We start from the raw sequence: 12677 nt of genomic DNA, 5'->3' as shown, positions 1-12677 counted from the left end.
GGATTTTGCGAAGGATGGGAGCTATGATTTGGTAGAGCTGGAAAGGTTCAGATCTTAAGATGTCACCTTATCACATATAGTTTTTAGCGTAGTTTCAACTAAAGTTAACTTAGAGGCAAGTTTCGAATAAGCTGCGTCAGGAATTACTGGTACTTCCATTGGAAAGAAGATAACAAAAGTAGGCCGACTTGTTCATTGTCAAATTTTCGCAAAAATTCAAGCATATGGTTTATATGCCTAAGTAAGGCCAGATTACCTTTTCGTCCCCTTGAGGTTTCGTTAAGAAAGACCTTTCTTAGTTTTGGCACAAGACCAGAGTTCCACTTTTGCGCTCAAGTCCAGCACGGGTGAATAAATATAAGTAGCGGAGTGGCTTGTAGAGTCTGACCAGTTGGTTTTTACCATTTTGTAAGCAAATCCAAACTCACAATCTTAAATCAGACCAGTAACAGGCGAATAATCCATGCCACAGAAGCCAGTGTTAATAATTATTTTCTGAATTGTATTCACCACACAGCAGCTAAATGAATAACTTAAATATTTATTGGCTTTATGAATCCCATGGCAGATAGAATCAGCGGGAAGTGCGTATACTCGAATCGCCTATCCCCAGCAGTTTAAGGATTTAAAAATCCAACTAGTACTACGGCACTTGATGTTCACTATCGCTTCCTTCTACACAGTATATCTCCGACAATGTAAAAAAACGACTAAATTGAATCCAGTTTAAATACGATAACTAATCATTCAAGATATAATAAATGTTCTCAAACTAGGTCAACAGACCACAGTACTTTTAATCTGTATCAAAAAGTCTTTAAATGATGTCTTAATTAACTCCGGTCACTGAATTAATTCAAAACATACCGGATTTCAAATTCAATAAATCCAAACGATGTTTTTTTGTGATCATCCAAACGATGTTTTTTTGTGATCATCCAAACGTGATCATCCAAACGATGATCACGATGTGATCAATAAATCCAAACGATGGATGTTTTCTCCATCAACTCTGGTACTCTGATCATTGGTTATTGTATTAAACGTTACAGAGAAAACCCCAATTGTTTCAATATATAAATATAAAGAGCTATAAAACCTACACATTATCTTCGGCTAGGATCTGACTCACAAAATCAAAATCCCTTATTCAAGCTTGCTAAAGCTTAGCCATGGAAGAACTCAAAGGAAAAGGATCCCTCCATAAATCGGAAAATTCATGGCATTGTGATAAATTAGTCATTGTTATTATCTGTTTTTTTCTAGCAACTCATTCGCATTTGTGTCTTAAATCCTCTCAAGATTATAACGTTGGCTAGACTAGTTCTAGAAATGTACTCGACGTAATTTTTTTACAACAGTATTTTTTAGCACAATATTAATCCAACTCTTAGAAACCATGTTGGAGCCCTTAACTTTTTGTCTTTATCTACTGCACTCAAGTTACTGTTTTACAAAAAGTTTTAAACTAAAAAAGAAAAACATAGAATTTGTTAATAAAAATCTAGCATGGTTACAGTTCGGCCCCGCCTCCTTCTACATATTAGGTAGACGACTTAACATCGACTATTCTCAGATACTCATAGAACATGACATCAGTGAAGTAGTTCAACTTCAAACCACAAAAAATAAACTCCACAGCATTTTTAAATCTAACCTTGTCACTGTCTTGTAACGACAGCCAACTCAAGATTGTGGGTTGAGTTTTATTAATATCAATTTTATCTTATTTAAGTCCAATTGTTGTTATCATGTTCAAAGGCCTAATTATATAAGCAAAAAACCGGTTTGAAGCACTTTTACATCCAGGTTCTACTGTAGAATGATTATTGAGTGATACTGTAAAATTAGCCAAGAATCAAAATCTTGAAATAATTCTAGCATGAATCTCCGTTGCAATGATATTTTTTTTTATCAGACTAGAAAATGAAAAGACAGAGAAAACAACTTCTTTTCCCCACTTATTTTTTTATACCGCTAACACCACTTTACCTTTCCAATATCTCCTCCCTCGTAGAGGCTGAAATCAACTTCAAGTGCTTTTCTTGGAAAACTTGGTAGTTTCATAAGCTCTTCATGCAAGAAAATCGCTCGCTGCTGTCTATGCTGCTTGTTCTGTAGCATTAAAGTCATCATCAGGATTTTACCTATTTCACCAAGCTTCAACTCAAAAGACTCTAGTTGTAAAATATTATGAGCCTCTTCATGTCGCAACGGAACCAATGCAAGCTGGGGATACTGAGATCGCTTAAACGAGTAGACATCACGGACAAAACTAGCATCGCTGTGAATTTTACTTGTGCGGAGATCAACAAGATGATAGTCTTTCTGACTTGCTTCGTCAATACCAAAGAAGTCCAGAGATTCCTAAAAAGGAGCAGATCACAACTTAATTTAATACGTAAGGATGTTTGTACATGAGCTATCCGATTATTACCAGCAGTATTATCAGTTTGAGGGACAAATGTTGAAAATAAGCCGTTTACGGCCTCAATAAGGTTCCGTCGTGAAAGCAAGCTTTTTTAGACAATTCTAAAAGAGGCTTATGCCAGCTTTGCCTCTTACCCAGACTATCCATCTTGGCTTTTTCTCCAATCAAGAATAAGCGCAAATAAAGTCAAATAATCTTCAAAGCGTAAAACTACCATAAATCACTATCAATAAATAAATGAAACTCAAAACGAACAGAAGTTACAAAAATAGCCTAGCTGAGCTAAAGACGAACAAACACTAGACCTACGTTGCCCGGGCAACGTGAAGTGTTGCGGCAACCTTTGTCCGGCTTCGCCGACTTAAGTGTTGGTTTTGTTTCTTCGCTATCGATCAGTAATCACATGATCAAAGGCTATTCCTTAGCGTTGAAAAAACAACAACAAAATATTATCGAAAGAAGGGACTAAATTGACTTTGCAGCCAGTTGAACTTTATCCTTTTCAATCGTAGACGTCGTGACGGATGAAAACTCGGAACAATATCTTATATAATCTAGTTGGTATTATAAAGCTATCCCTAACTTTTCAGGATAAAAATACCATAGAGGACAATCTATTAATTATTACGAAACTATCTCATTATTTTACATTCTCGTTTGTGTTTGTTTCTTCACTATCGGTTAAATGATGAAGTTGTCAGCCTATCGAGGTTTTTAAAACGGTATGTCCAAACAAGAACACAATCAGTTATCACATGACTAAAGGCTATTCCTCAGCGTTGAAAAAACAACAACTACAAAATAATATCGAAAGAAGGAACTAAATTGACTTTGCAGCCAGTTGAACTTTATCGTTTTCAATCGTAGACATCGTGACGGATGAAAACTTGGAACAATATCTTATATATTCTAGTTGGTATTATAAAGCCGTCCGTAACTTTTCTTGATTAAAATACTATAGGTGACACTAATTATTACCAAACTACCTCATTGTTTTACGTTATCGTTTGCACCCGTTGCTTAAACACTTAATTCTGTCAGATTTAAAGAGATCGAATACAATGTGCACCAATTTGCACAAATTTCTAGCCCAAAGTGAACAAATTCTTACTTACAAGTCCCTCTTCCGTGATAGACATCAAGTTCACCGAAAACAAATAAATGGGTACACCAACTAGCAAAAGTTGCAAACCCCTCACTGCTGAAGATAATTGTAGCCCAAAAGCCGATTATTACTTAGAGTTCCCCTACATGTCTTACCACTGGAACCAAATTGGTTTAACCATCAAATACACCGGAAACAAATAATAGGTACACCAACTAGCAAAAGTGGCAAACCCCTCATTGCCGAAGATGATTATGAGATAACAGCCGTTTCTGGCCCAAAGTGAACGGATTCTTACTTATAAGTCCCTCTCCCGTGATAGGCATCAAGTTCACCGGAAACAAATAAATGGGTACACCAACTAGCATAGTTACAAGCCCCTCATCGCTGAAGTTGACTGTAGCCTAACAGCAGATTATTACTTACAATTCCCCTACATGTCTTACCACTGCAACCAAATTGGTTTTACCATCAAATACACTGGAAACAAATAACAGATACACCAACTAGCAAAAAGTGCTAACCCCTCATTGCCGAAGGTGATTATTACCTAACAGCTGACTGTTGCTTACAAGTCCTCTATATGTCTCACAATTTGTACCGGCATCCCCAGGTTGACATCCCCAATACTGGACCTTTCAACAATGCTCAGCAAAATAGCTCTCTTAAAATTTCGATCAGATATGTTTTGAAGAATGGTCGACTTGAGGGGGGGGGGGGGACTGACGTCCCTCCATTCAATTTGACTTTACAAAATATTGAAAATTTAAGAAATATATATATCAGTGTATGTAGGCTATACTAAACTGACAATCCTCTCCCATTCTTTTTTTAGTAAAGTGCAAATTATGTTCTGGTCTTGAGAAGGTATGATGGTTTTCAAAGACATAATTTATAGACCTTTCAAATACGCTGAACAAAATGACTATCTTAAAATTTTATTTGTTCCGTTTTGGGAATTGATGGGCGTGGAGTGGGGGGAGGGCTAGCTGGCCTTTAATCACTTTTGATCAATAAAAAAGGCACTAGCCCTTTAAATCTCCAATCGAATGAGCCCCTTTCGAAGTTTCTACGACAACAATTGGCCATCTCAAAACTTGTATCACACACAATTCGGGAAAACAAAAGCTTTGGGGGAGGGAGGTCTTCGATCACTCTCAATCTTAAAGTGGACAGAAGAACTTCTGATTACCAATTCAATGAGCCCCCTACGAAGTTTATACAATAACTGTTTCTACATGAAACTTATATGCCCCAAGGGCATAAATTACAACCCTTGCCCAGAGGGCTGAGGGGGAGGAATTGTCATCCTCAAAAACAGACCTTCTGGGCCTTTCAATTACGTTGAACAAAATGGCTATTTCAAAACTTTTATTGGATGTGTTTGGGGAAATATTGGGCGTGGGAGGGGGGTTAGTTGCCCTTCAATCATTTTCGACTACTAAAAAAGACACTAATCCTTTCAATGTTCAATCAAATGAGCTCTTTTTGAAGTTTTCAAGACAACAAACGGCCATCTTAAAATTTCTATCAGATACATTTTGGGAAAATACGCGGTTGGGGGGTATGCACCCTCCGATCACTCTAAATCTTAAAAAGGGCACTAAAAATTCTAATTACCAATCCAATTACCCCCCCCCCTCTCCAAAGTTTATACGATCTTATCTATTTGTACTTGTGGCGGGAGTCAGGTGTTTCTGCCTCGCCTGGCATCCAGGATCCTTGTGACCTCTTCGGACCAGGTTTCGCGATCTGCTGCCATTTGTTCTGCGAACAGGAGCCACTGGGTCAACCATTTACGTCCAAATTTCTTAAAACTACCAACGGACTCCAGGTCAGACTTCATCAGGGTCTACCAGTTCTTCTTTTGCCCTCCTTGATGCCCCTCCCTTGAGATGCAGGGCTCACCTAGAAGGATTTGACGGGGCAGGTAATCTGGTGGTCTCTGCAGGACGTGACCCAGCGATTCTAAGCGGCGCTTTTTAACGGTGGTAGCGAAATCTCTCCTGATCTTACAGAGTTGGTGAATCGGAGTTAGATATAAGATCTTGCCGGTGAATTCTAAGTATTTGGCGTAAGCATCGAAGTTCAAAGGCAGCTAGTGCTCTATCCTGTTGAAGCTTCAAGGACCACGTTTCGCATCCATAGAGTAGGATAGTTCCGACCATGGCCGTATAGATTCGACTTTAGTCAGAATAGATATTTCTCAGCGGTTCAAAAGGGGTATTCGAAAGGATGCGGAATGGGTACATAGGGATGCATCCAGGAAGGATGGGGTATATAGACAGGGAGTAGGCTCATGATGAATAAGGAAGCTGCTAAGTCTTGTTTAGGCTGGGAAGGTATTAATAATAGAATACTAATTGCTCATTTTATGACTAATAAGTTCAGGGTATCAGTTATAGCAGTATATGCACTTGTTGAACCAACTGATGGAGATACTAGTGACTCAAATGAATTTTACTTACAGTTACAGGAGTAAAAAGACAGGGTACCAGGTAGAAATATGGTGTTTTTGTTAGGAGATTTTGATGCCCAGGTTGGTAGAAATAGGGATAGATGGTATCCTAGCCTAGGTAAATTTGGTGTAGGAAAAGAAAACAGTAATGGCTATAAACTTTTGCAATTTTGTAGTTATAACAACCTAGTTATAACCAATACAGTGTTTGTGCATAAAATGGCCCATAAGCTGACATGGTATTCACGTGATGGTAAGACAGCAAACCTTATTGATTATGTTATTGTAAACCGAAGACTAGCAGGATCAATACAAGATATTAGGGTATGTAGGAGTGCTGTTATTGATGTTAAAAGTAATGATCACCATCTAATAGTGTCTAAGGTTAATTTGAAGCTGAAATTTCGCAAGGGTAACTACCTCTCGGGAAGTTATGATGTTGGTAGACTCCATGATACAAATTTGAGAGAAACTTTCCACGAACAGTGGAAGACTAAACTTGAGAATTTAAAATTTGACAATGTGGAAGATGGAGGGATAATTTTTGAAAAACAATTTGTAAAGTTGCTGATGGTGTCTTTGGGAAGAAAGTTAGGACCGCAGCTAGCAATATTAATGAAAAAGCTTTATGTTTAATTGAGGGGAGAAGGGCTTGCACAAGAATTATCTGAGTAATGGATCATATGAAAATAAAAGGATTGTAAAGAAAGTGGACAAAGCATTAAAATATGACCTAAGGACATGTGAAGTTGAGGCCATGGATAAAATTGTTAAAGAAATGGAAGATGCAGATAAACGGCATAATGGTAAAATATCATACTGGCATGTTAGTAAATTGAGGAGTAGTAGTCAATCCAGACTAGTTCCAGTTAAAGATAGGAATGGGGCCACAATTAGTGATAAGGAAGGAGTTAAAGAGAGCTGGGCGGGACATTTTGAGAATGTGCTAAACCGAGATACAGTTGCAGGAAAAGATATAGATGAAAATGAAAAAAGTTAGTGATACCTTGGATATGAAGGAGGATTTGTTTTGTAAGGAAGAATTAGCAACAGTACTAAAAGTAATAAGGCTCCAGGTGCTGATAGTGTGATAAATGAGTTTCTTAAATATGGTGGCTCTGAGGTTAGAGGTAAGCTACTGAAGATTATGAATATGATTTTTGAAAAAGAGGAAGTACCTAATGATTTTAGAAAAACCTTAATTAAACCACTGAATAAGAAAAGTGACAAGAGTGAGTGTCGTAATTATGGAGGCATTAGTCTGGTCTCTGTATGTAGCAAATTACTTAGTAATATGAGGCTTTTTATACTGAAAGATGCTGTAGACAAAGTTATAAGAGAAAAACAGTGCGGTTTTAGAAAAGGTAGAGGATGTGTCGATCGAGTTTTCACTTTTAGGTTAATAATTGAGAAGTGCTTTCGTTGTCAAACACCTTTGGTCCTCAGTTTTATAGATTATGAGCAAGCGTTCAATTCTGCTGATAGAAGAGCTTTAGCAAAGGTCTTAAGGCAGGAAATGAGGTTAGCAGGTGGTTTTGTATTAAATGAGGAGTTGAGCAGGGTTATGTTCTATCCTGCTTTATATGGATCATTTTGATGGACTTTGTCTTAAGGAGCACAGGAAAGGCGATTAAAGACCACGAAATCAAATAGGGAGGAGAAAATCTCCTGGACTTAGATTATGCTGATGATTTAAGCATATTAGATGAAAGTGTGAACAAAATGAATAAATTTTTAGAGGTTTTGCGATTTCAGGGTGATAGAATAGGTTTAAAAATTAACGTTAAGAAGACTAAGTCACCAAGGCTAGGAATAAGTGAAGATGAAAAGGTGACGTTGGGTAACAAAAATATTGATCAAATGGGTAGCTTCCCTTACCTTGGCAGTGTTATTACTAAAGATGGTGGGAGCAGGGAAGCTGTTAAAACTGGAATAGTCAAGGATCAGGGTCTTTTTTCACAGTTAAAAAAAAGTTTGGAAGAATATGAACATAAGTCTGCGAACCAAGATTAGAATATTGGAAGCTACTGTGATGACAGTGGTCAAATATGGCTCTGAAGCATGTTTTCAGACATGTTTTCATGTCTGAAAACATGAAAATTTACTATATGTTTTCCAAAGAAATTGCCTACGGATTGTTCTGGGTACCCGGCTGTCTGATCGTATTTCAAACAGACGGTTGTACAAAAAATGTAGTCCAATCCCAATTTCTAGGGCTATAACGAAAGAAAGGTTGAGATGGCTAGGTTAAGTTCTGCAGATGAAGGATGGCAGATTGCCAAAGATTTTCCTTTTTGGCCAACCGTCTGGGGCTAAAAGGAAAGCCGGTCGTCCTCGTCTGGGGTGGGAAGATGTCATAAATGAAGATTGAAACGAAATGGGAGCTTCCTGGGAGGGTGTAAAGAGGGAGGCCTTGAATAGGTTGGGTTGGAGGAGGAGCGTGCGCAGCTGTGTTTGTCTTAGGCGGCTTGGTCTGCGATGAGTTATTAGTAGTGTTAGTAGTATACCGATTCACCCATTGCGATCGAGAATACGTCCACTAGGCATAAATCAGAAGGGTTTCCAGTCTGAAGTACCTTTAAGAAGCATTTTTTCCCCCCAATTTATCATTGATAACCGAGTATTAAATTTAAGCTAGAACCAAGAAAAATTAAACATTGACAGATCTGCTTATTCCAAATAATTAAGAAATATTTTTAGAAAAACAATGTTTTAAAAAAGTAATAAAGGCGAATTCAAAAAAGAAGTATTGGATATCATCTGCAGGTGTATATCAGAAGGTTTTCCCGTTCAAAGTACCTTTGCTTGTGTATGGATTACGTGACGTTTCAGGAACAAACACAAAACCGTACGGCATTACTTCCTCCACAACTGGGAAACTTAATATACATATTTTTGATACTTTTAAATCGATTGAATATCGCAGAATGGTTATCCGATAGGAAATTGGACCTCCACGGAGCAAAATCATAGTCCAGTGCCACAAAATGGCACAAAATGCCACTTCTCGTGTCAACATTTTTTGGGTTAATTTAAAAGGCCTCTAGTAATTTCTGCTCGAATGAGCCCTCTCCCGATATTTCAGGACCGTCAGTTCAAAACAATCTCCCATGAAAAAAATGAAATAAACACGCATTCATGATCTTTATTATGGAAAAAAGCAAAATTTAGCGTTTTGTAGATAACAGGTATTCTCCACAGCAGGGTTCTCACTGAATCTAATGGCGTGAATCTCATTAGGATCACTGGCCTTATTAGGGTTATTTTGCTAATTTTCAAAAAATCAGGCAAATTTCTCCCGGTTTGTAGTGTTTGATGTGTAACATTAAAAAGTGAAGGACTTTATAATTTGAAATCAGTACAAAAAAAAACAATTCCTTTGATGTATTAATTGTTATGAAAACTACTTTGTTAGACTTTTGGTTATTACTGGCCCAAGTCGCTGTTTACTTAGAGTTCGCTACCACGAACAGTTTGATTTTGCAGTGTTTAACTGAAACTGTTTGGTTATTTGATTATTCAGTTTTACATTTGGGGATATTTTTCCTGGGGGAATTTTACGGGGTGAGGGAATTTTCCGTGGGTAATTTTATGGGAGGAGGAAGAATCTTAAATTTTTAAACTAAAAATTGCAAAATTTGATCTTTATAGGGTAAGTTAGCTTCAAATGACAATTAAATTAAGCTAACCATCTAAGATTAAATATAAAAGTTTAACTTAGAAAGAAAAAGAGGAAGTTATATTAGAAGTAAAATCAATAGATTTCATGACTATATCATTGGGTCCGCAAGGTGGATCTTACGGAGCTAGGAAACACCTGAACACTGGTCTTATTTCACAGGTGGAGGTTGGGTTTTACTGACCAGGCATTAAATCACAAAAAATAAATTTGAGATCCCAAGCCTAATGGTTTAAGGTACATAAGTAGTAGTATTGACCCTAATTTAGTAGACTACTGTGGAGTGTGTGCAAATTAAGTCCAGCAGTCCGACGTACCATACTAAACATCAATACAATAATACTGAGTCGGAACTCTTACGAATAATTAAAAGAATATTCCTTAACTTGTAATCAAATTTACGAGTGACAAGTAAAGCAACGTCAAAATTCAATGATTATGGTTTAATCGTTGAAAAATACTTGAATAATAGCAATGATATTTATGTCAACACAAATGCAGACAAACAACTGAACATTAAACCGAAAATATCAAACTGAAACTCTTGTGAAAAGCTAAAAAAGTATTCTTTAACTGGTAATCAATTCTACGAACGTTAGATACAGCAAAATCAATATTCGATGGCTATAGTTCAATTGCAGAAAAATATTTCAAAAGGCACATGTCTTGTGCTAAATTAAGTAAAGGAACATTATTTAGGCATACACATTAATTTTTAGACACTAATTTCAGATTAATTTCTTCAATTGAATCAGAAGAATGGAACAATTTTCGCAAAGATTTAAAAAAAAATTTGAACAATTTTATTTTAGAACAATGAAAAATAAACTTCGATCTGGAATTTGTTTGTAACATAGAAAAAAGCAGACAAATGAACAATGTACTCAAATTCAATTATTTAGCATCACTTCTTATAAACAGCTATTTAATTCTTACTTACCTGGAGAATTTGAGAAAACTGTGTATCTTCTTGGACTGGGAACTGGGATGGAATACCACCAGAATCAGGACCTTGAGGCCCATGAACAACAATTTTCTTCGCGGCAGGGACATTGGCAAACAACACCAAAGCCATATCACACTGCTCCTTTCTCAGTATCTGCTTCAAGTCCTTCAAATGAACACCTTGAATATATCTTGAGATTTGTTCAATCAAAGTCAAAGCCTGATTTATGGATTCCTGTGAGCCTTCAAACGAGCTTCGAACGTGAAACATAATAAAACCAATCATGGCATTGAATATGACATAAGCACTTTGTTGAGGGATTTCTGGAAAAGCTCGAATAAGCTTTCGCAATGACCTGGAATAGTTATTTTTTATTAAGTTGTTGAATCAAATAAATTTCTCTCTATACGTTAAAGTACCAAGGACATCAAAATAAAAACTTTTTTTACCCTCCTGGATCCATCTTAGCTGTATCAAAAACTTAAAGCCCCATTGTTCTAAGACTGTTCTTTTAATTTCGCAAACCTTTTTGGCCTACCATTACAAGAATAAAAGACGAAGCAGAAGAAAAGCGAAAATGGAGTTTTATAAGGCCAACAAAAATGCTGGATGAAACAAAACGGATATTTCGGGAAAACAACAGCTTCCCTTCTTCAAAGCTATTAGAAAAAGTCTCAAAGAAACATGTTAACATTTTCTGAGCGAAAACACGGACGATACAAGCTAGATAAAACTAAAAACACAAGAACAAACAACATGGAGAGCAAAAAGAAACAAAAATCCAAATTGGAAGAATTAAAAAACAACCCGACAACGCGGAAAAAATAAAACAACAGCAGATGAAACAAAAATTAACGGTATCAAAAACATCAAAAGCCGAAAATTCCAACTCAAAAAGCTAGACACTCATCAAAATCCAACGACTAACAATATATAATGCTCTAGTTAAGAAGCTAGAAAAGCGACTAAGATTGTTTCAAGTGAAAGTAGTAAAATAACTAAGCCGAGAACTACGTTACATTTGTCTAATTCTAAGTAAAGCCAATTTAGCACAAGATCTTCTAGATCTGAGGGGTCAGAAACTCGTATAATTCTATGAGTGTGACCACGACATGGACTTTATCCAGGGGTTGAATAAATTATTAAATTCTCGTCTGGAAAAACCAAAACAAGAGTCACTACTTAAAATCACCCGTATTTCTGTTAAAAGTAAGCCTACATTTTGATATTTATAAATACCAAACGCCTCTCTACATTACTGGACCACAACCTTGTCATATGAAATATAACTAGCCCAATGAAAAAAATGGTGTGATACGGGTGATCGTAAATATGCTCAACAAGGGCTGAATCAAAATTTTCAGGTTGTTCCCGTAATTGAAATAGAGCACTTGGATAATCTGTCCGTGATGTGTTTTTTCATCCTTCCGACGTCCGAAAAACCGCAGTGACGAAGAATTCTGAACGCAACATAATTATTGAGCTTGGGGACGGGGTCCTTACCCTCATAAATTTGTAATCAAAGAGATTTATCAGGTTAATTATAAGTGAAATACTATTTTTCTTTAGATTTCTGGCAATCAAGTCTGAAACCCCTTCATAAGGGAGACCAAATTAAAATTAATTTTCCTTTCAATCGAGTTATCTCCTTCTATTTTTGTAAATTTTTCAATCCGCTTCTCAATAAAAAGAAATTAGTAAAAAGATCGTGCACACATCCCCAAATTCTCTTCCTCAGTTAAATGTAGCACTGTATGGTACTGATTATAAGTTCAACAAGAAAATGAAAACAAGAGAGAAAACTTGAGGCCCATATCTTCAAAGTGCGAATATAATATTATTCAGAACAATGTTACTGCATATATATAAAAAAAGCTATCCACAACCGCTCCAGTGATTAAGACAGTTTGAATTTTGTCAATATCTCAAAACGGTCTATTCTTCTTTTGATTTTCAATGCCAATCATGGGAGCTTTCCAAAAGAATCTGCCATCAGTTGGACTTGAATTCACTGATCCTTGGCAACTCAGACCTCAGACAAAGATTGGTAATAAGGAT

At 36.6% G+C, this 12677-nt stretch overlaps 1 protein-coding gene across 9 annotated transcripts in view; it reads right to left on the bottom strand.

The window, feature by feature from the left end:
• The window catches only part of LOC136035321 (protein unc-80 homolog), a 287805-nt gene that overhangs the window by 51098 nt on the left and 224030 nt on the right, over nucleotides 1-12677 (bottom strand). For all 9 annotated transcript variants that reach the window (XM_065717033.1, XM_065717036.1, XM_065717037.1 and 6 more), the window contains 2 exons: nucleotides 10614-10974; nucleotides 1993-2367 (listed from right to left, as the gene is read on the bottom strand). In XM_065717033.1, the coding sequence (XP_065573105.1) occupies nucleotides 1993-2367; nucleotides 10614-10974 (736 nt within the window). The remainder of the gene's footprint in view (nucleotides 1-1992; nucleotides 2368-10613; nucleotides 10975-12677) is intronic.

This window comes from Artemia franciscana, chromosome 14 (assembly GCF_032884065.1).
Source record: "Artemia franciscana chromosome 14, ASM3288406v1, whole genome shotgun sequence".
NCBI classification, from domain to species: domain Eukaryota; kingdom Metazoa; phylum Arthropoda; class Branchiopoda; order Anostraca; family Artemiidae; genus Artemia; species Artemia franciscana.
Note: the sequence above shows the minus strand (reverse complement) of the source record. Positions and strands in the feature narration are given on the sequence as shown.